The 26,390-nt window shown below is 36.9% G+C and overlaps 1 protein-coding gene across 4 annotated transcripts; it reads left to right on the top strand.

Annotated features, from left to right (window-relative positions):
• Positions 1 to 1,361: 1,361 nt before the first annotated feature.
• Positions 1,362 to 25,404, top strand: LOC111146910 (esterase D). 4 transcript variants are annotated; one of them, XM_022502663.1, is made up of 10 exons: positions 1,363 to 1,468; positions 3,325 to 3,491; positions 6,968 to 7,086; positions 7,677 to 7,765; positions 11,468 to 11,566; positions 13,239 to 13,363; positions 14,511 to 14,630; positions 16,064 to 16,162; positions 18,389 to 18,556; positions 24,498 to 25,404. In XM_022502663.1, the coding sequence occupies exons 3-10, from the start codon at positions 6,989 to 6,991 to the stop codon at positions 24,576 to 24,578; spliced, it is 879 nt and encodes a 292-aa protein (XP_022358371.1). In that variant the 5' UTR covers positions 1,363 to 1,468; positions 3,325 to 3,491; positions 6,968 to 6,988; the 3' UTR covers positions 24,579 to 25,404. The 4 variants fall into 4 exon arrangements, with proteins under 4 accessions (XP_022358375.1, XP_022358371.1, XP_022358372.1 ...); XM_022502664.1 differs by having other exon boundaries at positions 3,331 to 3,491; XM_022502667.1 differs by lacking the exon at positions 16,064 to 16,162 and having other exon boundaries at positions 1,362 to 1,468.
• Positions 25,405 to 26,390: the final 986 nt, after the last annotated feature.

A 26,390-nucleotide genomic window follows, 5' to 3' on the forward strand; every position in this document is an offset into this window, starting at 1 on the left:
TAAATAAACACCCTTTAACTTTCTTCAAATATATCCTATCAGTTCTAAATAACTGCATACATGGGTATTTTGTTTTAGTTATGAAACTCAGTTTGAAGAACATTCCCCTTTCAGTGATTTATATTTAAAAGTAATAGAAAGCAAAAAGAAATTTTCACTTCAATAGTTTCTCAGAATACAATCTTTATTTTGATTAGATAAACATTATTTTGGGACTAAGTTGCAATTGATCCACAGTTCCACGGGTTCAGGCCACAGGTTAGGTCAGTCCACAGGTCATTATGGCAAAAATGGGCATGAGCCACAGGACATTGTCTTGCATCCATGTTTATACGATCAGCTCCAACAGAGGTCATTTCTGCTACAAGTCCTTTCCTCCGGGTCAGCCCCATGATCTGCAGGGCTAAGTGCAATAGGAAAATATGGGAATACTTTGTTAAAAAATTATTAACGTGGTACAGGAAATAATTACACCAAGCAGAGAATTAAACCAAGTGCAGGGTCTTTCTGAGATAAGCACCTTGTACTATAGCTTACACACCCATGAAACTAGTCCTGCCTTTCAGATTGTATTATTTACACTCAGTCTAGCAGTTGGGTTTAAAAGAAAAAAAAAAAAAAGGTTTTTTGTGATCACATTTAATTTTCTCAAAAAGCAAAGTACACACATGATCAGTTAAATTAAAGTCAAAGAATAAAAAAATTAAGCGATTTGCTGTAAGTTATCAACCAGCAACTATTAATTCAGAGAAGGGAGAAAAGGAAACATTGGTGGAGTGTGTCTCCTATGAATCTGTCACTGGAGATTTGAAAATGACGCTTCATGTGGATGGGAGGATGGATGAAATAGGTGAAGGGGATTAAGAGTACATGTCTCTTGATGAGTACCGAGGTATATATGGAACTGTTGATCATACTGTACACCCGAAATTAATATAACACTATGTTAACTATATTGGAATTAAAATAAAATTAAAAATAAACAAAAAATTAAAATGACGCTTGCTGAACTCCAGCTAAGAAGGTGAACTAGAAAGATTTTATGGGTTGGGGGCTCCCAGACACTGTAACATAATCTTGTTTTAAAATAATCTCAAAGACTACTTGGAAATGCTTTCCACCACTTAACTGGGGCCAGACCTCAGGCCTCTGGGAAGAGCCTGAGCCCGCGGGGGCAGGCTGGTCCCCGACCGGGAAGTCCACACCAGGAGCAACAAGAGGGGGATCTCAAAAGGATTGGACCAAGAAGTGTTTGGTGAGGGAGGGTGGAGCCTTGGGGGCGGAGCCGCATCTGGGGCGGGGCCCCGGAGAAGGGACGCAGCGGGTGGGACCCGAATGTGAGCAGGCCTTGTGAGGGCGGGGTCGAGACTGGGCGACCCCAAACGTTGGCTCCCGGCGGCCATGATGAGGCCCCGAGTTTCCGCGTCGCCTGGCTGCCGGTAGTTTTCCCGCTGCCACAGTCGCCGAGGTAGGTCTCTGTCGGGCTAGGTCTCTGGGTATCCTCGGTTCGTCTGCGGCTCTGGCTGCACCCGGGACCCGGCGGGGCCTGGTCGGGGCTGACGCTGAGGCCAGAGGCGAGTAGAGCAGGCTCAATCGCTGGAACTGCGGGCCGGATCCCGATCGCGACCCAGAGACGCTGGAGGCCAAGGGCTGGGCGGCGAGGCCAGGATCTTGGCGGCAAGCGCAGGCCTCGGGCCGAATCTCTTTTCTTCCCTGAACTTCCACATTGGTGTAACGCAGGGCGCTCGGGTCTGCGGTCTCTGAACCAGCTACGTTTATTTAGCTCTTTCCATTTTGCCCAGATTGTCCCGCCCTTTGACCCGATCGCCACTGCTTGAAGTAGCTCTGTACCCAGTTTAGTGAAAAACAGAACCCAGGGCGGTCGTAGCACTTGCGGGAGCGCGTTTCAGGGCCCTGGGAACCGGGGAAACCCGCACCTGCTCACGCACGTGCAAGCGCTTTGTTAGTCTGTTCGTGTTGTAAATGCTGTCCGAGTTCTGGTGGCGTCTGGAGGTCACTGCCTGATGGCGTCGGCCGAGCGGACTGTGGGGGGCATTCGAGGTTGCTGGATTAATTATAACTAACATTTGTATGCGTAGTGTTATAATTGATAATGAATTAACTCATTTAGTCTCGGGATTAACTCTGTCAGATTATATTCCCATTTTATAGATGGGGAAAGAGTCATAGAAAGATTACCTATCTTGTCTAAAGTCATGAGTAGTAGTAGGTGATGAAGCCAGAATTTGAAACTGGAGGGTCTGGCTCTAGAACCTACTCTGAAACTGTTAACACCATGGCATTGAATAGAGTTGCCCAGTAGAAACATCCAGACTATCCTCGGATTCTGCATAATTGAGTTTGAGTGACTTAAGATAATAGAAAGTTTGGCCAGAAAAATAATGTGGGACCATTGGAGACAATTTTGAAAGCCAAGTTAAGGTGTTTGGTATTCATGGGTGCTATATGTTTTCCTCCGTGGTGGATTAAAAATTTCTATATGGGCCAGCCATGTGAATTTTTATAAAGGAAAAGAGACACTGGCTTGACACGGTTAAAATGTGACCAAAGTATATATGGAGTTTAATTCATCTTTATCTTTCTGTCAGTTCTTCATAGTTTCAATTTTAGGAAGTTTCGATGGCATCACACCTGAAATAATAATTAGTTATCTTTCATTTCAGTGACTTTCATTCACATTAAATTTCATTTCAGTGACTTAGTGATTTTAAACCACTAGGTGAGTGGGATTCCTTCTACACCTGAAGCAGCAGCTACAGCTTGGCGATGGCCAAGATTTCTCCTCTGCTGGTGATGTGGGCAAGCTAACCACGTTTTTAATATTGACAATATACTTAACACTACTGAATTATACACTTGAAAATGGTTAGGTCAGTAAATTTTATGTTATATGTTTTTTATCACAATTTTTAAAAATCAAATAAAAATAAGTCAAAATGACTTAACAGTTGCATGTAGGTCACATTAGGCCTGAATATGTAATGTGTGTGTATAGGTATCCATTAAACGGTAAGCTTATGTGTATTAAAGCCCTCAGCTTCCACGCAGGATTGATTTTAGTGGGACATACAAGAGGCAAACAAAGTAGGAGCCGAAGTTTTAACTTCTTTTGTATAATTAGCATGGTGGCAGTGGGAATTCAAAGCAGGGGTAGCTTTAAGAGATTTTACACATAGATTGGGCAAGACAGGCATGGATGAAAAGAGGCAAGAAAAGGGAAGAAAAAACTGGTTTGAAGGTGGGAGATAGACACTTAATTTTAAATTTATTTTTTAAATTTATTTTTTATTTTTATTTTTTGAGAGGCAGAATGCGGGGAGGAGAGAAAGCGTCTTAAGCAGGTTCCAGGCCCAGCGCAGAGCTCTACATGGGGATGGATCTCAGGACCCCGAAATAATGATCTGAGCCAAAATCGAGAGTGAATCAGCTGAAAGAGTGAAGAGCCGAAATCAACCAACTGAGCCACCCAGGTGCCCCCACACTTAGTTTTAGATGTGTTGAGTTTTACTAGCTGGTGGCGTGTCTTGGTAGAAGGGTGTAGCAAGACCTTTGAATTCTGGCACTAATGCATGAGAATGATTGGGTCTAGAGATGCAGATTTCGGTTCTTCCACTTAGGAAATGTGGTTGAAACATGGGGAATGGGAGTTAGGGAAAGAATGCATGCGAAGAGAAAAGGAAAGGGAGATGGGAGGAGAAGGGGGAGGAGTGGAAGAACCCAGATCGCAAGTTTTCTCTGAAGAGAGAGAGGATTTGAACAGAGATGTGATGGTCACCAGAGCCATAATCCGATGATGCTGGGGAGACCTGTGTAGGTTGTAAAAGCCGGTGGAGACCCCTGAAAGTGAAGAAATGGGTCAAAGTCCACAAGGAGTCAGGAAGAATGGGAACAAAACACAGGGAGAGATAGACACTTTCTGGGGCTCATCAAAAGAAGAAAAGAGTGGTGAATATATAGAGATTTCTGGAAGAGGATGGTATTTAGCCTGAATAAAGAAAGAAAAGAAAAACTAAGATTTTGACAAGTTGGTCTTCTGGGGGAATAAATGCTTCATGAATAAAGATGATTTCTCTTTAATAGTATTTACCTGATTGGCTTGGCAGTGCACTTGAGAAAACCTTTCTTCGCTGAAAAATATTGCTGTTCATTTCATTGACTCTCTAGAAAAATTGTGTAACACCCACTGGCATTATGAAGTCGTTATTTGTTTTTGTTTGGGGTTTTTCTTGGGAAAGGGATCTGTTTGGTGTTTTGCTATTCGCCCCACTCTTTCAGTCCATTTCTCCTGCAAAATATCCAAGAACCGAAATAAGACATCCGACAGACAAATGATGGTGACAGGCTTTCATATGTACTAAGTTTCTATTTATTTCTTACAGTGTCGCAGCAGTCCCTTCAGTGTCGTTCATAAGCCCTCTCATTTTTCTCAGCAGTTCATCCTTTCTAGCCTGCCAGCCCAGCAGTCCTGAAGTCCTTTTCTTTTCCCTCTTTTCTCCCTGCATGACCTGTTCCATCTGCACGTCTTAGCCAGACAGCTCTAGGCTTTCTGTTTCTCTCTACTCTTCTAGCCCCCACTCCTGTTTTGTTCCCCCTCAGCGGTTGATTATATTTTGTACTAACAAATGACACTTGAAAATTTTTTTTCTGTTTAATTAAAAAGGAAAAAAGCCCACAACTTTCTTTTATTTTTTCTTAAAGATTTTATTTATTTATTTGACAGACAGAGATCACAAGTAGGCAGAGAGGCAGGCAGAGAGAGAGGAAGGGAAGCAGACTCCCTGCCGGGCTGAGCAGAGAGCCCAATAGTGGGCTCTATCCCAGGACCCTGAGATCAGGACCTGAGCTGAAGGCAGAGGCTTAACCCACTGAGCCACCAGGGCGCCGCCCACCCCCTCCCCCACAACTTTCTACATAGGGATCTTAGTCCAGCAGAAGTTTTTGACAGAACGACCTGCCTTGTGGCAAAATAGGTTATCAAGGTAGTTAGATTAGGGGCTGAGATAATGGAGTGATGCTGTTCCCTCAGCTTTTGCCATGCTGCCTTAGCCAGGGTAAAGGCAAGAAAATGTCTATGCTCAGAATGTGTTGTGCCCTGCACATGTTTGTGTAACCTGTGTTGTGAAAAGTATGTCCTGTTTATAAGCCACTTGGTCTTTCTTTTTTCATTTTTTCAGGATCATCTATCCTTTGGTGCAGGCAAAACAAGTAGTAGACTAGTGCTTTACTAAAAAAGATAAATAACAAAGCATAGAACAGCAAAGATGAAGGACAAGCTGATTTTTAAAACTTTCACATAGTTGGTAGTCAGAAGTGAATAAAATAAATTATTCATTAATTCAACAAATAATTATTAGTTATCTCTTATGTGCTAGATATATACTCAGTGTGCCATGGCTTGGGAAAGCAGACATATCCCTTACTAAAATTAAGAAAATAGGACATTCTTATAGACTAATTTAGCAAAAAATTTCTATTCCTTCATCTCATGTAAGTATGTTAAAATTACATGTGTGTGTTCATGAATTATTTAAGCCAGGATCATGAGCAAGAATAGCTGAAGTTAATAATAATTCGTAACCTTTGTAAGCAGTTTGTTAAGAATTGATCTCTTACAGATTAAATGCATAAATCTGTGAATAGAAGGTAATTTCTCTATAATCGTAAGCCCTAATCCTATGAATTTAATAGGATTTTAATAGTCAATCTCAGAGCATCTAAAAAAGAGAATATGTAAAGACCCTCCAAAGAAGCAGGAGAGCACAGCAGTGAAAAGTAGGGGCTCTGATGTCAGGCTTCCTGGCTCGAATCCCAGCTTTCCAATGCAAAACTAAATATTTAGATTTACTGAGTATTTAGTATTTAGACTTACTGAGGAAATTACTAAAATGTAGGCTTGAAACTAATCTTATTTAGAATTTCGCAAAGACATTTCCAAGATTAACTTTTTAAGATTATTGTTACATATTTTTTTAGAGTAACCCTAACACCGCAACTGGTCAATAGACTGTTACTGAGAGTGTCAGTAGAAATTGTGTGGAACTTATTCACAGAGAAGACCACAAGAGTGGTAATACCTGTCCCTAGTGTCTGAGGATTTTTCTATTTAATGTGTACGGCTAACTGATTTATAATCGGTTATATATAATCAGGAGGGGAAGGGAATCCTTCCTGAGGGATACACATCAGAAACAGGCTGGTTCCTCTTCGCTAAGCAGGCACTTCTGGTAAGGATAGTTTACTGACCTTTTTTTGTATTATTAAAAATTAATAACGAGTGGTATTTTAACATTTACCTTTAAAATTATGTATGAACATTTAAAAGATTTGTCTCAGAGAGAGGAATTCCCAGACTTCAAAATCTCCCATCGATAAGCTGCACTTTTAATTCACCAATGTTTTACTTGTTGGTTCATTTTAAAAGGAGAGTTGTTGATCTAAAAATTGGGCATCACTTTCTCAGAAACACTCTCATAGCACAAGGAATTCGATCTGGGTGTGCATATAGCTAAATGGTGATCACAGTGTAAATGCTCAATAAATGTTACCACTTCTTGTTACCAAATCATTATGGTGACATCATTTTCTTCCCATTTTAAAAAATCAGCTATAATGAGTAAGACCAATTCTTTGATTCCTTTGCTACAGTTGACAGGTAAACTATTAACAATTTTTGATCTTCTGAGCTAAAGTAGTTAATTAGTATATATTCTCCTTCTTTCTGAAAAGAATTTGGGGCAGTCCACAAAAAGAAAAAGCTTGTTACCCTACTGAATAAATTAGTATTGACATACTAAAGTTTCCTAAAATGCATAACAAGCATAAGTGTGAGTCAGTTTCTTAATGTTATTTATCAGGGAAAATTAGCAAGTGAAAAAAATAGTCTCAGTAGAAAACAGTTGTATGTTGGATAATTCATCTGAAAACAGTTTTGTTTCAAATTTTTCAGGAACGAATATTCTAGAAATTAATGAGATTAATCTTTACTAATAAAGGAAGAATGGCATTGAAGGAGATTTCCAGCAACAAGTGCTTTGAAGGGTTGCAGAAAGTTTTTGAACATGACAGGTAACTACCAAGAGGATAAAATTTTAGGTATCTCTCGTTCTGCTTCCATCTATTTGATTTCTTAAATAGACCCATGGAAGATAATTGTTACACACATTACCATTTACATGGAAAAATACCTGTGGTTTTTATCAAAATTACCTCATTGTGATATTAATGATTATAGTAAGATATTAATGGCAAAGAACAAATTAAAGATATGGTACATTTCAGTCCCCATGAACAAACATGTGATATAAGATCTTTAGGACTTATTTTTTTATAAAACCTTGTTATTTCACACATCTCTTTATAAACAAAAGCAATTTTTCTTTTAGTAATATTGGTGCTACATTGAGGGTATTACATTTGTTCTTTTAATTTATCTCCCCTCCACCCCCAAATGATATATGCTATGCACAGCAAAGACCCAGGTTGGTTAATAGATCAGTATGCTAATTTGGCCCCATTTTTTCTTTAAGGGCCAAGGTATATTCCTTAAATGTTGATGGAATTACTGATTTTGGACATTAAATCACTTATTTTATGTTTCTGTCTTTAACCAGTGAGAGGCATTGATTTTTTTTTTGTCGTGGTTGTTAAAATTACAGTGTTGAACTGAGCTGCAAAATGAAATTTGGTATCTACTTACCACCAAAGGCAGAAACTGAAAAATGCCCTGCACTGTATTGGCTGTCTGGTAAGTGTTACACATTTGAGTTTTAGGAAGGAGTTCCTTTTTCTTTTTAACGGCCTTATCTTACTCTTTTATCTTGACTTACTGGTATGCTTGCTGAGCCATTTGTAAAAGACGTTTAAGAGCCACTTAGAGTCTACTCTTACTTTATGCTGAGAATAATTTCAGACCTACTGATTTATATTTATTTCACTTCTTTTAAAATTAAACCAAGTAATTTAATAGAGAATGGAAAACTCTGGACTCAATAGCGAGAGCTTCAAAAAGTTAATTTGTACTTACCTAAGAATTTCTGAAGTTTGTAGAGATTTTACCACTCGAATAGAACAATATTAGGTAAAACCAGAATACCCATGATATGCTAATTAGAAACTATAGACAAGTAAGTTCTTATAGTCTTCTCTAGAATGTTTTAATTGAATTTTAATTCAATCTTCTCTGGTAACAGGAAAATCACAGAAGAACACTAAAGCTTCTTAATCAGTGGTGAATATTAAAGACTGTAGAATGAAATATGAGAGAGTTAGGTTTTGCCACCAGTAGTTTGAAGCTATCTGCTAATTTTTTCACAAAACATTTTTGGCATTTTATCTTTAGAAGCAAACATAAGGCGAGACTTGATAGATACCGAATTATGTCATAGAGTGCTATTTTTGTTACTTTAAAATTGCTTATAGCTTGGATTTTAATAAATCCTCTCTTACGTGTGCTTTACCAAGGAAAAGCCCCAAATACCAGTCATTTAAAATGAGAATAAACATTTCATTTTAAAAGGTAAAAATTTTTTAAAAATAAAAAATAAAAAGAAATAAAAGGTAAAAATTGAGTGTCTATCTGATTGTAACCAACAAACCACTTCTGTGATTGAAAAAAGCAAACTGGTTTTGCAGGAGGAGCATTGGGTATTGCCAAAAGCAACAAGAACAAAAGTGCATGCTTGTTTTAGAAACAGTATTGTGTAACTGATGGTGGCCTTCGAAGTCATGTAATCTGTAGAATAGGTAACTGTTTCTCAGGCCCCGAGAACTTATGTATTGACCAGTATCACGTGACAGAGTGAACAAGTTTTCTGACTTACAGCCCAGCGCTGTATTTAATCTTCCCGCTGTTCTTTTTGCATGTGGTTCCTGGTGACAGCTGCTGGAGTCCTTTCTCCTGGCTCTAAGTATAATAACCTAGATCAGAAGTACCAGGATATTGTGTAAGAGGTACTAGAGTAATAAGACCTGTCATTTGAGCTTTGTGAGTAAAAAACAGAATTTGTGTTTGTTTATATCACATGACAGGACAATTTCCATAGTGAGATTCTGAAGAACATAGACCTTGGAACCTAAGGCTTGATTTTCTTAAAAAAAAAAAAAAAAAATTAAGGTTGTCAGACTATACACTTGAGAAATAATGGCAAAAGAATTTCAGGATATTAGTTTCCTGATAAGGTGAAGGAAAACAATGGCAGACTGACATCAATTGTTATATTTCTAAAATTACTAAGGTAACTGAATGAAAGCTTCCAAACTGAAATTCTAAAAGATGGTCATGATGGCATGGTTTGCATCTCCCAAGTCAAGGTGACCATCAGAACAGCTCTTCATTAGCCATATACCCAAGAGAATTGAAAATATGTGTCCATTTAAAAACTCATACAAAATGTCCATATATTACGTTATACATTATTTAAAATAGCAAAAAAGTGGAAACAAACCTGTCTGTCAACTAACTAAATAAGTAACATGTGGTATAGCCACACAGTGGAATTACTGCTCAACAACAAAAAGTAATGAAGTCCGCACAGATGCGGCATACATCAGGGGTGAACCTTGAAACCATGCTAGGTGAAAGAAGCCATCCACAAGAGATGACATAGTGTTAAGTCCCATATATGTGAAATGTCCAGAACAAACATCCATAAAGACTGATTACCTAGGGCTGAGGAGGCAGGGATTAGGAGAAAATAGGAAGTGACAGCTGATGGGTATGGGTTTTCTTTTTGGGGTGATAGAAATATTCTAAAATTAGATAGCGGTAGTGTTCCATAATTGTCAGTATTCCAACAGTCATGCAGCTGTACACTTCACATGGGTGAATACTATGGCTTCTGAATTCTACCTCAGTAAAGCTGTTAGCCAAAAAATCCCCAAAGCTCTTCATATAAAGTAAGCTTAGTTGATAAAGATTAGTATACTAATACTAATATTAATTAGTAACCCTCTTTATATTCTTGAGAGTAATTCTGCTAGTAGAATTATCTTTATTTCTATGAGTCTGCAGTTCATTTCCTAATACCTTCATCAAAGAATTTGTGTTTGACTAGGAAAAAAAGACGAATTTTTCTCTGGTTGCTAAACATTTACATTTCCCAAGTGTAAGACACTGTGCACTGGGTCTGAGACATGACTCAAGGCTTTTTACATTATCACATTTAGTCCTCAACAGCCATGCTATGAGATAATCATAACAATATTATCCCCATTTTACAAATGAAAGAACTGAGGCTCAGAATATTCAAGTTACCTGCCTGATTTTGGTTAGCCAGTAAGTGAGTAACATCTCTAGAACCAGATCCTGTCTGAAATCCAAAACCCATTCTTGTTACCCTATTACCTTGCCTCTGAATACATTTACACTGTCATCAAGACCACTGCCCTTTTATCAGTATTTGGGGTAGTTCTCCATCATGATGAGGCATCTGTATCTCTGGAATATGTACTAGGAAGGAACATGGTGGACAACCAAGGACTTTGTTCTCCTGCCAGGACTCGTGAAAGTATGTGCATCCTAACGTTAAACGTGAACACGTCATCCAATGATACTTGTAACTTTGTATCTTGTAATCATGTATTAATTTAGTCTTCACTAGCAACCATTTCATCAGCCCCTGGCTGGCCGCTAGGGGATAAATGGAAACTATAAAAGTGTCTCATAGTTCATTCATACTGCATTGTGCATACTAGTAAGCTTTGATGTCACTAATTATCAGATGTAGGGGGATATTTAGCATTGGCCACTGGAAAAAGGGTGTTGGGTTATGTGGTACTTAGCTCATCCATCTATTGCCGGTTTATTCTTGGCCCTTCTGTAATGAGAGGATTCAGTCATCTCTTCCATCACTTGAATGAAGAGGCTATACCTAGGGAAAAGGGCAGAAACAGCTGGAAAATTTAAGGAAGGTATGTGGTGACCATTTCTCCTTAAAACAGCAAGGAATACAGAGATGATCAGGCTGAATTTTGTTGCTGAGGACTACCCATACATAAAAAAATAAAAATTGAGTCATTTACAGTATTATGATGACTTATCATGAATATTTATGTTTCGATGCAGGAATAGTGACATGTTTCATTAGCATGTCTGACAACGCTCCACTGGGGTTGAGAGCACATTGGCTTCCACACCATATTGCCATTCCACAGTTTGAAAATTTCTGAATTCCCAAATATCTCTGGTCCTAAGGATTTCGATAATTGAAACTTTAGTGAGTAACTTTGAAAGGACTGCTGTGGGAGCATTTAACGTAAGACAGTTTTCTTAGATTAATATTATTGTAAATTTTATGAGAAAGGGAACTTTATTGTCTCCTTTAGAATTATTTTTTTTAAAAAGTGTTTTAATAATACTAAATGAGCTTCTTTTCCTGCATTATAAAAGGGTTACATCTTATAAACCATTCACAGGGTAGCATGAGATAACACTATTTCTGATCCTCAGGTTTGACTTGCACAGAACAAAATTTTATATCAAAGGCTGGTTATCAGCAAGCTGCCTCCGAACATGGCCTCATCATCATTGCTCCAGATACCAGTCCTCGTAAGTGTTCTCAGTCCAGAGATCCTTTGTAGAAATACAAATCTTTCAGACTAAGTCGTAAGTGGTATGATGTAATATTACCTTATATTTTATTTATTTTATTTTTTGGCTACTAACTCTATTAATCTTTCAGATGATATCAGTACTCTAAAATACCATGCTCTATATTTTCCTCACTGTGAATCTTGCTCATGACCTCACTCTCATGAGAGTTTTTTGCTATTCCCATTTTATAGATTAAGACACTGCAAAACAGAGACTGAGCAACTTAGTTAATATATCATATTGGCACTAGTGCCAAAATGCATAAAAATATTTCTATTCCATAGGTTAACTCTCTTGTCACATAAAAATTATGGTCTTTTCTCATCTGCTCATCAGACAGTTTAATGTGTATTGGTTTTAATATAAATAACTAGCATGCTTACCTTAGAGAGATGAAACTATCAAATATTTGAGAACTCAGTCCATTAGAGAGTTAAAACTTACATTGTGACCCTAGAAGTCTCAGGAAATAGAATTTATTAAATGGGAGCTAAAATTATCTGGAAGATAAGTGGCTGGCCTTGGGAAGTAGTGCATTTCCTTCACAGGACATATACACCAACGTAAGACTTATCTCATTAGAAATGTAATAAAAAATTTAATTCTGAATAGCATCAGAATATTAAATGCCTAGGAATAAACTTGTAAAATGCGAAGATTTATTTTTTTAAAGAAATATAAAATTTGCTAACAATCCTAAACAAAGACTTTAATGAATGGGAAAATGCCATGTTCGTGGATGAGTGTACTGAATATCATGAAGAGGTCATTTTCCTGAAACTACATATTATGTGATTCTATTAATAGTCCCAGTAGTTGGCTTTTTAACCACCTGCAAGCATATAAAATAAAACCTAGGGGTGCCTGGGTGGCTCAGTGGGTTAAAGCCTCTGCATTCGGCTCAGGTCATGATCCCAGAGTCCTGGGATTGAGCCCCGCATCGGGCTCTCTGCTCAGCAGGGAGCCTGCTTCCCTTCCTCTCTCTCTGCCTCTCTCTCTGCCTGTCTCTCTGCCTACTTGTGATCTCTGTCTGTCAAATAAATAAATAAAATTTTTAAAAAAATTAAAAAAAAAATAAAACCTACTAAATTTTTAAAGATTATAAGAAAATCCCACTGAGGGATGAATAAATAGGGGAAATAAGATGGAATGATTCCAAAGTTCATAGGAAGTGTTTTCAATGCAAGATAGTGATCTGAGCACAAGCATTTTTCTCCCTTCCCTTCTAAGAGAAAAGAAGTTTTGGTAATAGTGGAGGGTCCTCAGGGAAGGAATCTCAACACGTTTTAGAAGAATAGAGAGAGGGTGTAATCCTTAGACAGGTAAACGTGAAGAACCAAATATTCAGAATACATAGGAGAGCACTTCATCTGCAAAGAAAGCCAGTGTGCCTGACCTTAGTAAAGTGAATTCTCCGGCCTAGAAGGATATTTCCTCTCCCACCTCATTGGCTAGAACTAGTCACGTGGCCCCATTCAGGGACAAGAGGGCCAGGGCATATGTGCCCCAAAAGGCAGAGAACTGCAATATTTGGTGAACAGCTCAAATACAAATGCACTGTCAGATTCATTTAAAGGAGTGTTACTAAACATGGAGTAGATGAGACCACGGGATATGTCCTTGCTAGGGGGCTGCAATATTAAAGGAGAAGATGAGAGCTGGGACTTCGGCACCGGTGCTGGATTTTATGTGGATGCCACTGAAGATCCTTGGAAAACTAACTACAGAATGTACTCTTATGTAACTGAGGAGGTAATTTCATTGTATTTATTAATCGACGATTGCCAGTAGTTTGGTGTGGGACACAAAGTCCCTCTAGTCCTGAGAATTTTAAACCAGGGTATGGAACTGTTGAATCTATTTGGTACAGATTTATTGATTATCTTAGTGAACATTCCAAAGTTTCCTTGTAGGTAATCTTATTTACTACGGTTTAAATTAATATTAAGTACAATTTTAAAGAGGGTAATAATTATATTGATACCTATGTATACTACCCAGAGTATACATAGAAAACAATATATGAAAAAACTCTAGCAGCTGGTTTATTCAGATGTATTTTATACTGATTAACTAAGGCTTTCTTAGAAAGGGTAAGGGTAAATATTGCTTCTGTTAATAATATTTTTGTGCAGTTTATTTTTCTAAGTTTTATTATTTTAATTATTAATATGTATACCATAAAAACCCAGAAACAATAATATAAAATTTTAATCACCAATTATTCCATGCCCCAAATAATAACTATGTCCTGGTATATTCTAGGCTTTTTTTGTATGACCAGTTTTCATACAGTTGTAAAAATTTTTTCATCTTGTTCTTTTTTTTAGTTGAATAAAATAGATAATTTTGAGTACTCTATTTGTAACATAGCCGTAATAATTGCATAATATTCTGTCATATGTCATATTTAGTTTTCCCTAATGTAGGATGTTTACATATTTATATATATTTCTTATCACAATACATTTTACTACAGTGACTGTATGTATAATTCTTTCTCCCTAAAGACTTTTCCCTTAGAGTAGATGCCAGGAAGTGAAATTACTAGACCAAAAGTTAAGACACTTTTAAAGGCTCTTTCTGCATCATCTTTAATTTGCTTTCTGAGGATTCCTTGTTTCCAGTGATACGTTAATAATCCTTCTCTACCTGAGATTTTTTTTTCATCTTTATTAGCTTGTAGTATTTTGGGACTGTGATTTGGAAGTGTTAATTGTGTAATTATTTTATATATTATTTTATATATTATATATATATATTATATGTGTAATATATTTTATATAATTATTTTATAAATTATTTTATATAATTATTTTATAAATTATATGTAATTATTTTATATAAAAGTCTAAACTTGTTTCTTTCATCTTTTGTCACACTATTAAATTCTCTCCAGCTTCCCCGGCTCATAAATGCCAATTTTCCAGTGGACCCCCAAAGGATGTCTATTTTTGGCCACTCCATGGGAGGCCATGGAGCTCTGATTTGTGCTTTGAAGAATCCTGGAAAGTACAAAGTAAGATTACCGAAGCTTTCAGTGGCCAAGTATTTCTCTTGGGTAATACAAGTCAGGAACTTTCAAAGAATGAAATTAAGATATTATTTTATGGGACTAAACGTTCCTAGTGTGGGGAGTTTCATGGGGCTGTAAGGGAAAAGTATAAAATTTGACCACACAATTCTATGCTCCAGAATCAGAAGTATAGGAATTCTATCACAGTTGGTCTACTAGAAATATGATAAAACAATTTTTGTTGCTTCTATTCAAACTGTAGTCTTCTAGGCTCCCCCCCCTCCCCCGCATAAAGTTGACTTTGATTTTCTGAGGTAGAAGAAGATATTCATGATTTGTAACAGTTTAAGTATTCTCTCTTCTCATTGCCTCTGATGAAAATTGGATTGCAGCTTAACTGAAGAATAACACTCAGTCTTCCATTCATTTATTTTAAACTGTGTCGCTTTACTTTCTGTTGTTTAAAGAAGCCAAGTTGGAATAACCACCATATGTAAAATGTCCTCCTGGTCAGGGCTGCCTACAGTCATGTTGAAAAAGGAAACGATGAAATAGTGATAATCTCAGGATTGCGTCTGTCTTTAACATCCCAGGACTATCAGATAGCTCAAGATTTCTTTAATGCATTTCCTTCTCTTAGAAAGAACGTCTTAGCCATTTCAGGTGTGTCCTTAAGAAATGACAGTATTTCTTATAGCAGTTTCTTATTGTGGCACCAGATTTTTTTTTCTTAGTAGGCATTATTATAAAGTTGAGCTAATTCATGTCTTGACAGTAGGTTTTTAAATTAAGGCCTTATTTTCTATTTTTTTGTACATAAGGCAATTAGTTTATTACATCCAAGGGAGAAAGTCAGATTCGGTTGTTTTTTTGTCCTTTAAAAAAGGTAGTAGACATTGATAAACACATACTTTGATAAGCGCTCTGAAACTGAACGGTTCCATCTCTGACACTTATCCAGTGAAAAACAGGACTGCATAGAACACAAACATTTAAGGGCTTTGCTCAGTGCTTTCTTGGCCCTGCTTAAGAGAAATAATGTGTGTCTGATTTAATAACATGTTCACAAAGGTGGTTATAAATGGTTCTGTAGTACTACTCATTAATTTTAGGTGGAAAAAGTGAATAGAAAAAAATACAAACTTGTGTTTGTGTCTTATTTAATAAAAATGTAAGGTATTGCTTTACAGTCTGTTGGCACATATGGTTAATTAGCTCTTTTAACGGAACACACACAAGCTGTATACGGAGAGGCGTGCAATCTGAGTGCTTCATCTAGCCAACAGAAAATTGTTCACAAGGAAGTTTTCATGGCAAGTCAGAGTTTATAAGCAAGTTGCAGATGAACTTGTGAGTTTTTAAGTAAGTTGCAAATGTTCATTTTTTTTTTTTTTTGCAAAATATAACTTGTTTTTAAATTTCCTTTCGTTTTGAAGTCTGTGTCGGCATTTGCTCCCATTTGCAACCCAGTGCTCTGTCCTTGGGGCAAAAAAGCCTTTAGTGGATATTTGGGAACAGATCAAAGTAAATGGAAGGTAGGTACTGGGGTGGCTGTCTTCATACTCATTCTTAGGTTTTCAAACCTGTGAAAAAGCTACACACCACAGACATTATATTCCTAACTCACTGAAAGATCCAGAGTTAAAATAATTAACAAAAGCATATACGTAGAACGATATCAACAACAAAAAAGCCCTATTTTCTAGTTGTATTGAATTGTGGTGGATGTTCTGAAACTACATTCTTTTTTCTGTGAGTGATTAATGTTTATGTTTGTTTCTAAATTAACATTACCAGAAAATACCACATTTTATTGCTGACTTTAGAATTCGCCTCTTATTAACCAAGTACACAGGAAGCATGAGTCCTAGCCTTTTAATTATTTCACATATCTCTTTCAAAATCCAGCATGTCTCAGATTTGGATTTTAAATTCCAGGCTTTAAAGTCTTTAAAAATAGATACTGTGTGATGTATATTTATGTGCACATCCCCAATAGCAAGATTGCTTTTTCAAGCAGGGGACCAAATGCTTCAAAATGAAAATTTTAAAAATGGCTCTTTCTCGAGACCTGTGTGACTTTTGTGCGGAAATAAGCTATTTGCAAACGTTGCCAAGAGTTTGAATATTTTGCAAATCCATTCATTCATCATGTGCATGTTAACAAGTAGAAAATACTTGAGTGGAGGGAAGAAAAAAGCTTTTTTGTCCTGCTGTTGTGTGTTCAGGGTCATTCACACATGGATCCTAATTTTATTTAAGATGGGTCATTGAAATTCTAACAAATTGGAGAGTTAATCTTGAGTCACCAGACTAGAATTCTATTTCGTTTAGGCTTAGATTTGTATTACAGTGGAAGAATGCAGGAAGTGATTACTGTTAGGTACTTTGTGAGCTGACAGTGCATGCACTTGGGTGTTTGGGGTCCTGGCTACTGTGCAGAGCCTGTGTAGAGTTTGCGATCTTAGGTCACGAAGGTGATAACCTTTCTCATCCACGTGGAGCTTAGGTTCTGATGGGAGTTGGGTAAAAGACCAACTGGTGGGGTCATTGGGTGGCTCAGTCAAGCGTCCGACTTGTGATTTCAGCTCAGGTCATGATCTCATGGATTGTGGGTGGAGCCCTGCATTGGCTTCCCCACTCGGCAAGTGGTATTCTTGGGATTCTCTCTGTCCCTCCGCTTGAACTTTCTTCTCTCACTCTCTCTGTCTGTCAAATAATAAATAAATCTTAAAAAAAAAAAAAAAAAAAGAAAGGAAAAGATGAACTGGTTAGAAGTAAGGAGGGGAGAGGTAGAGGCACAGGTAACCTATAAAGGAATCTAATTATATAATTTTTCTCTAAGGGACAGTCGATTTTACCATCTTAATTATGTTGCATTTAGGCTATCATTTAATTTACTGTTAGAATAAGGAGGCCATGCAGAAGTATGAAATCACGGAACTTAGCACTAGTTGGACTTTATAGATCCCCTTCCATTGTCCCCTTATAAGATTAAAGAAAGCAAGTCTTAAAAAACAGAATACTTTAGAAGGGAAATCTGGGGTTTTGTCTGTCTTATTTGGTGCATAGAAGTTATGGCTACTGAATATATATTAATAATCAAGAATACTTAAAGGTGGATGGTAAAATATACATTTGTATCTAGTGGCAGCTCTTCAGATAACAAATGTTGAGGGGCTGTTTATATGATTCAGATTATTTAAATTAAATCTTCCTGGAAGCTCACCGGGATAGGAGACATTTGGTGCTGTTCAACAGACCACAGAAAAGAAGGCTGAATGTATTTAAGTCTGGAATTAGAGCCAAAAAGAAGAGGCAACAAAATAGACTATTTGAAATAGAAAATATCTGGAAATAGAAAAAGATATAAATAAGTTAGAAGAAATAGTCAATTTGTGGAGGGATTTATAAAGATAAAAAATTACAATTTTGTTTTTGTTCTTTTTGGAGTGGAGAGGTGATTAAGAACCTCAAAGGTTTAGAAGAAAAAAGTCTCTTCTATGAAGAGTGCTGAGATACAGAATTCTTGCCACTGGCCCAGGACTGCTTAGAAGTAAAGAAGGCTATAAGTGGGGCATAGATTTCTGAAGACCTTATAAATAAAAACCAGGCAAGACAACAAGAAAGCATTTTTCGGATTTAATCATCCTTAGAGCTTAAATAACGTTAAATTTCTATTTGGTTTTACTGCAGTCTGTTTTGAAGAACATCTTTCTGGGCACTTTCAAATTTATTTTTCAGTATTTTTCTTTTTCTAGGCTTATGATGCTACCCACCTTGTGAAGTCCTACCCAAGTTCTCAGCTGGACATACTGATTGATCAAGGGAAAGATGACCAGTTCCTTACAGATGGACAGTTACTACCTGATAACTTCATAGCTGCCTGTACCGAAAAGAAAGTCCCTGTTGTTTTTAGACTACAAGAGGCAAGTACTAGGAAACCTCAGCTTGTTCTAAGTAACTAAGTATAAGGCAGAATTCCAGGGGTGCCTGGGTGGCTCAGTCAGTTAAGCATCTGACTCTGGATTTCAGCTCAGGTCATGATCTCAGGGTTGTGACATCGAGCCCTATGTCTGGCTCATGCTCAGCTCCAAGTCTGCTTGAGATTCTCCCTCTCCTTTGCACCCCCCTCCCCGCACTCACTCACTCTTTTTCTAAATAAATAAATAAATAAGCAAGATTCCATAATACTTTATATTTCAGAATTTGAAAAGCTACCTCTAGTAAGGAATTTTTTAATTATAACAAGACACTTAAAGTGAAAGCCTTCTTACTAACTTAGCATCACATCCCACAGAAAGAGGAACGCTTTCAGAAGTGAAAAGTATTTATAATTTTTTTTGTCCCACCATAGAACCAGTGAAGAACAAGAAGCTTCATGCATGAATACGACTTCAAGTGCAGCTTTACTGGCTGTGTCTGTCTTGACACAGAGCTGTTTACACAGTAAATAGCAAGTAGAAGCTTCTACCTTAATTACTCTCCACTTCATATACACATCTTAGCCTCAGGAGCTGTGAACTGTTTGTCTCACGAACACTTAGGCACTTTATACTGTTTGAGTTAGTTGCTAATCTATCCATTGTGCTGCTTGGCATTTTTTGTGGTTTAAGAATAATTACTGAATTTCAATTGGTTTGCAAGTTTTCTTTGACTAAAAGACTCCTGACTCTCTACTACTTACGTACCTCAATGCTAAATCGTTAAATTAAAGAAATTCTACTTCTAGTTTTTTAAAATTCCTTATTCACAAGCTTTGGAATATAATATAAACAAAATATTTCAGGATGAAAAAGTGAACACTGTAAATTACAAATGATTATGATTTTAAAAAACATTCATGTTCTAGGGTACTGTGTCAGGCACATTGATCTAAAATGTATAATTATGATGATATATGTCCAGCTAAATCTAGGTCAGTGTGTAGTGTGGTACATTTCAGTTTACAAAACGTTTTCACAGCATTAGCTCATTTTATCTTTATGGGACCAAATGAGCGACCATTGCTGTCCTGTCTATCTGGGGGGTTTTTTTGTTTGTTTGTTTTCAACATTTTTATTGTGTCAGAATTCTATAAATAAAATTTACCACCTTAGCTTTTTTTTTAAAAAGGGTTTTTTGTATTTATTTGGGGGTGGGGAAAGAGCACGAGCAGGGGAGGGATAAGAGGAGAGGGACAGGGAAAATCCTCAGACTCCCCTCTGAGCACAGAGCCCCACAGGGCTCCATCCCAGGATCCTGAAATCATGACCTGAGCAGAAATCAAGAGTTAGTTGCTTAACTAACTGAGCCCCCCAGGTGCCCCTCTGTCTTAACTATTTTTAAATGTACACATCTGTGCTACTAAATATATTCATAACGTTTAGCTATCACCACCATCCATCTTCATAACTTTTTATTTTGTAAAATTGAAACTTTATACCTGTAAACACTAATTTCTATTTCTTCTTCCCTGCCTCCAACCTTTGGCAACCATCATTCCACTTTCTCTGTAAATCTGACTACTCTAAGTATCTCATATAAGTGGAATGATACAGTTGTTTTCATAATTTTCTTTTTAGGGGCATTGTTAGTGTATAAAAATGTGGCTGATTTTTGTGTGCTGCTTTTGTACCTTACTACTTTGGAATCCTCAGGGTTTCTGCATATAAGATTATATCACCTATGAACAGAGATGATTTTATATGTTTCCAGATTGTATGCCTTTTATGTCTTTTTCTTGCCCCCCTGTTCTAGCTAGGACTTCTAGTACTATGTTGAACAGAAGTAGCAAAAGTGGCACCTTGTCTTGTTCCTGATCTTAGAGGAAAAGCTTTCAGTGTTTCCCCATTAAGTTTGCCATAGGTTTGCATATATGCTCCTGTCTGTGTATTTTATAGGCTCAGAAAAGTATTAATGTATCTAAGGTCTCACAGCTAATTTACAGTAGAACCAGAATTGGAAGCAAGATCATTTGAATGGAAATGCACGTCCTCCTGTGATCAGTCTAACCATTCCCAAGCAAGGTGAAGCAGTGTTCCCGAGGAGCATGGAATTAGCTAACACAAGGACAATTCATGTATAACCTGCGATCTAACTTATACAACAAATCACAGCAGTCTCTCTGTTTTTTTTTAATTCCCCTAATATTTTGATCAGGTAAATAATATACATATTATATATAATAATATATAAGGTTATGTATATAATATTATATATAATTATATATTATATATAAGATTTTATATATATAATAAAATAATAAAATTTAATTCCCCTAATATTTTGATCATGTAAATAACATACATATATATGATATATTTATTTACAAATATATTTACATGTATATATAATATTTACATGTATATGTTTGTGTATATATAGATCATGTGGGAAAATATGTCAAAAACCAATATATTAAATTTATCTTGTTTTCTCTGAGTGTCCATCTTTAAAGTAATAGTATTTTCTTAGGTTAATATAAACACCAGAATTACATGTTTTTAGTCAATAACCAACTGAGAAATCCAAATACAAATTTGATGATGAAGTAGTGTGTTTAACTACATTAACGATAGCTATAAGTAATGTAATAAACCGTGTTTCTTTCCGAATCGTCTCTTGGCACCAGCAGCGTTGGATGCCTCTTCTTCCCCTGAGGCGGTGCCAGGAAATTCTGTTGTTACTACCAACAATCAAGTTTTAGCCTGCCAGCAAAGACAAAAAGATCTCTGGAGTTTGTTATAAAATCAGCATTGAAATAAAATACTGATGAAATTCTTAGAGGGGAACAAAATAAATCAACTTATTTATATCTGAAATGCTTATATCCTAAGCAACTAAAAAAACACAGTTGGGTGTATTTAATGAGTCAAGACAAAACATTCAGTTCTAAAAAAAAAAAAAAAAAAAAGTGGGAAAGTATTGAAATTACCAGCCACAATCTTTAGCTCAGACAGAATTTGTTGTTTACTTTCCTTCCGGCAAGTACAGGTTAAAAGCAAACCACACAGTCCGAAGTTGTAATTGAATGAGCAACTGAGTAGACATGACTGGGCATGGCTCCGGAGAAGCTGCCTTAAAGTTTTTCAGACCAACTTTGACTGACTTCAGATGACCTCAGGTCTCAGAGTCGTATCTGCCATATCATTGGCGTATAAATACAATAGAACTGTTTTTCCTTATGAAATGAGAGCAGTGGGGGCGCCTGGTGGCTCAGTGGGTTAAAGCCTCTGCCTTCGGCTCAGGTCATGATCCCAGGGTCCTGGGATCGAGCCCCACATCAGGCTCCTTGCTTGGCGGGGGGCCTGCTTCTCCCTCAGCTCTCTGCCTGCCCCTCTGCCTACTTGTGATCTCTGTCAAATAAATAAATAAAATCTTTAAAAAAAAGAAATGAGAGCAGTGAAGCATTAAGTAGACTGAGAAAAACAGGGACTATATGTGAACTAAGGAGGAAGATCGAGAATTATTACAATCATGTACATGACTTACCCAACTTTATTTATTTACCTCTTTTTGGTGTTAAGTGCTCACCATCTATTTTTATATTCTACTGTCCGAAAAATAATTGAAAGGTAAGTGTGGTGCATAGGGATATTTGTCTGTTACCTCATAGAATGTTTCTTTTCCTGTTTTGGCTTTAGCAAACCTAAATTGAAAAAGCACTAGACAGCAGAATTCTGATAGCGTTCAAAGATCAGATCTTACTTCGAAGTTTCATATGTCTTATTTCCAGTTAGTTGAAGTTACATTGTAAGGAAGTGACCTGACAGAAACTTCCAGAAACAACACTGAAGCAAGGCTATCTATCCCACCTCTTCAAGTCTCAGGCCCTTTTCGAAGACTCAGAGGCTGTTTTGGCCGCTGCAGTACGTGTTAGAGAATAGTAAGAACATGGCTGAGAATTCCAGAAGTGCAGGGATCTCATGTCCCTGTGTGCTCCTGCTTCGCGCAGTTAGCCGGCACCGAGACTCTCAGGATGTGCTTATGAAATAAACAAGTGAGCACCTTTCAGGGGTCTTCTTTGTATCCTGAAGAAACTAAATAACCCAGGGATTCATATCTGAGCTTTTCTAACTGGGTCTAGAAAATGTGGGGGAAAACATGCTTGTTAGAATAGGTGTTCATCATACTGCTGGGGCACTGCTGCTTTTTTTGAGAGCTGAGGGAAGATTGAAAGAATGTGTTCATTTATTTTTATACTCTAAGAGAGTTTGCTATTGATGATTCTTCGATTTAAAGTGGGAGGTACAAGACAAAACCAAGGCTCCTTCAAGGGTCAGTGAATCTATGGAATTGCACGAGCTGCTTGGCAAACATAGCAAACTAACTCAAAGAAGTCAGTGAAAGGACCTTAACCCATGTAATAATATCAATAAATAGAACAGGAAAACCAATCAAGAATGACAAAATTAGCTCAAATTATATAAACATCTTTTATGCCAGAAGTTTAATGTGTTCTCTTGCCTTTAAGTTGACATTTAAAAAAAAATCTTGGGGTGCCTTGGTGGCTCAGTCAGTTGGGCATCTGACTCTGATTTCAGCTCAGATCATGATCTCAGGATTGAGAGGTCAAGCCCCCAATGGACACTGTGCTCAGTGGGGAATCAGTTTTCTCTCTCTCTCTCTCTCCCTTTGCCCCACCCCCTGCTCATGTAACACATGCTCGCTCTCTTAAAAAAAAATCTTTCTCGCTATGTTGGGATAGGCCATTTTCTATTTTCTTGTAAAAGTGGATCTTCTGTTAAATATCACTCTGGAAGTTATGGACAATGGCTTTGTATTTTAGATAAAATATACCATAATCTTGCAGTATACTCCTGAGAGCGCAAAATTATAACTTTGTTTTATCCTGGAACTTCTCTAATAAAATAACAATAATAAATAATAACTAGAATAGTCGTAGGCATCCCTTGTGTGCCTGAAACTGTGCACTACATTAAATTTCTGTGAAACTACATGAGGTTAGCAACTCGGTCACGTTAAGGACTGTCATGCACAGGTGTTGGGGCAGAATCCACATTTCATTGTGTTTTGGAAGGGAGGCCGCCCCCAAATTACCTGGAGTTTATTAACCCCTTTAGGTTCTTCCCACCTTCATTTTTTCTTTTTCCTTTGAAAGTGTCTTCTTATACTCAGAGGATGCCCCAAGGAAGCATCTCCTCTCCATTTATTTAGATGTGGTTTTTATTAACTAGATAGCATAAGATATGTTTATTACATTTTCTCTCTGTTTCAGAATAGTTTTCAAAATAGTTTACTGACTTTACCCAGTGTGGTTTATTGCTAAGGGATGTCAGGGTTTGATGAATTATTCCTTTTTCCTTGAATAAACATGTGATATGCTTGTCTTGTGTAGGAGGTAAAATTCCTAACTAGACTTATGATGGCTCTGTTTGACTTCCCAAACAATGTTTAACCATTTTGGTGGGTTTTTGCTCTTTCTCTGTATTGTCTTTGTGTGCTTCTTTTGTATTTTAATATTTTCCATCTTACTGATGTTAGTGTGTTTCTTCTGTGAGTTGAAACCTCTTGCCTATGTTCCTGACTTCCTTAAATTCTTTTATTCCTTGTTGATAAGATCGCCTGTTTATACTGTACATTTAGCTAGTGTGTTACTTCCTCTCTTTGCATATTAATGGCAGCATCTAGAAACTAGGCTATGCCGTGTTTCTTTTTCTTCCTGTTTTTGCTGTTCTTTTAGTGTCCAGTGAAAATGTTGAAGTACAAGTACTTATAAGCTTGATTTTGATTATAAACCTTCCTCATGCTGTAGTAATTTCAGGATTTACAAGAAAATTAAGTGACATGAGAGATATATTTTAACATCCTTAATATCGATGTTTTTGACTGGTAAATATCTTACCATTTCTCTCTTTTGTCTTCTAGGGTTATGATCATAGCTACTACTTCATTGCAACCTTTATTACCGATCACATCAGACATCATGCAAAATACCTGAATGCATGAAAAACTTCAGATAAGAGAATTTGTTCAAGATTATATAAAATTTGCTCAAGATTATAGAAAGGGAAAAATGATTTCAAGACATTGATTTCATAGTGCTAAAAATGCATCATTCCATAGTTGAATCACTTTATGGATAAATATGTAAAACCTGCTTATGATTTAAAAGTTATCCTCCCAGTGTTCATATGGGAAATATTTAATACTTTACAACTTTGTCAAGGTCATTTGAAAATCATTGTTGTATTAACCTCAAACCACAGAACATATGAATATAATCCCATTTTAATCATAGAATGCTAACTCAGGAACAGGTTTTAGAAGTAATTTAGCCTAAACCCCTCATTTTGCCAGACTTGAAATCTGTGAAAGCATGGACTGTCTTCATTATGTTCACTGTTAGATCTCTAAGTGTTTAGCATCTACTTGGCTTTTAATAGGCATTTAATAACTATGTGTTGTTAAATAAGGAAGTAGGCTCAGAAAGGTTAAGTAAATTCCCCATCATTACACATTTATTTGTGAGACAGCTAAGATTAGAAGCCAGATTTCCTAAACCCATTCCACTGAAATTTCTTATCTCTTCAGCCAAACAGATTTGTGGACCTTGATTTCTGGAATCTCCCAAGAGACAAGAATTAAACAATAAGATTCAATCTGAAAATAGCTATATAGGAAAGTTGTTTCATATGTTACTGTAAACACAGTATTTTCCTTCAGTTACATGGAGAAATTTAGTTTGGTGAGCTCACCAAGAATAGTAACCAGTCTCTGTAAGTACCCTATTGTGTTCCTTTAAGAACTTAATGAATAAACTTTTGAAACCTGATGAAGTCTGATTATTTTAAAAAGATTTTTCTGTTGGAGAAGCATGACGATTATACACTTTTTAAGTTTTAATTCCATGTAGTTAACATAGAGTGCTGTATTAGTTTCAGGTGTGGAATATAGCTTCAACACATCCATCTGTTACTCAGGGCTCATCAAGATTAGCGTATTCAGGGGCACCTGGGTGGCTCAGTGGGTTAAGCCTCTGCCCTCGGCCCAGGTCATGGTCTCAGGATCCTGGGATCGAGCCCCGCATTGGGCTCTCCCTCTCGGTCAAATAAATAAATAAAATCTTTAAAAAAAAAAAAAAAAAAGATTAGCGTATTCATCTAGTTCACAAAGATTACACAAATTAAACATTCAGTAAGACTGTCTATTGTAAGGTAATTGAAGAAGCCATCAGGTTCTTAAAGCTATAAAATTAGTACTATTTAAATGTGAATTAGATTGTACTAAAATTTTTTCAGTCAGTTCTACTGAAATATCAGGAGTCAAGTTTGAGCCCTAGTTGGGCTACACACAAAATGGTTCCAGTCTTAACAGTTTCGTGTCCTCTAATAAGGAAGATCATTTAATTTGTGAATTTTGTGCATGTTGTTATTAACTCCTTTGTAAAGGAAAGCAGTTGTGTACTTCTAAGATCACCATATGGCAGATTCAATCAGAGAAGCAGAACTAGCAGGAGATAGTATATATAACGCTTTTTTTTTTTTTTTTTTTTACAAGAAATTGGCTTATACGAATGTGGGGGCTGTCTAAACAATCTAAAATCCATTGGGCAGGCCAACAGAAAGGTTCGTGAACAGGATGGGACACCACAGATACGAGCCGAGGTTATTCCCCACAGGTAGGATTTCCTATCGAGCAAGCTTCAGCCTTGTTTTTAAGGCCTAATTGGGTGAGAACCACTGTATTATCCAGGATAATCTTCCTTATTTGAAATCAGTTGATTAGGGACTTCAATTATATCTGCAAAATCCAGTAATA

The sequence above is a fragment of the Enhydra lutris genome, unplaced genomic scaffold (genome assembly GCF_002288905.1).
Source record: "Enhydra lutris kenyoni isolate GAN:26980312 unplaced genomic scaffold, ASM228890v2 scaffoldscaffold15, whole genome shotgun sequence".
NCBI lineage: Eukaryota > Metazoa > Chordata > Mammalia > Carnivora > Mustelidae > Enhydra > Enhydra lutris.

Bases quoted from the DNA above. Each gene is read 5' to 3' on its own strand.
- LOC111146910 (XM_022502663.1), top strand. From the start codon at position 6,989: ATGAGATTAATCTTTACTAATAAAGGAAGAATGGCATTGAAGGAGATT. The intron at 11,567-13,238 runs GTAAGTGTTCTC...TGTCCTTGCTAG, and splicing joins TGCTCCAGATACCAGTCCTC to GGGGCTGCAATATTAAAGGA. The intron at 18,557-24,497 runs GCAAGTACTAGG...TTTGTCTTCTAG, and splicing joins TTGTTTTTAGACTACAAGAG to GGTTATGATCATAGCTACTA.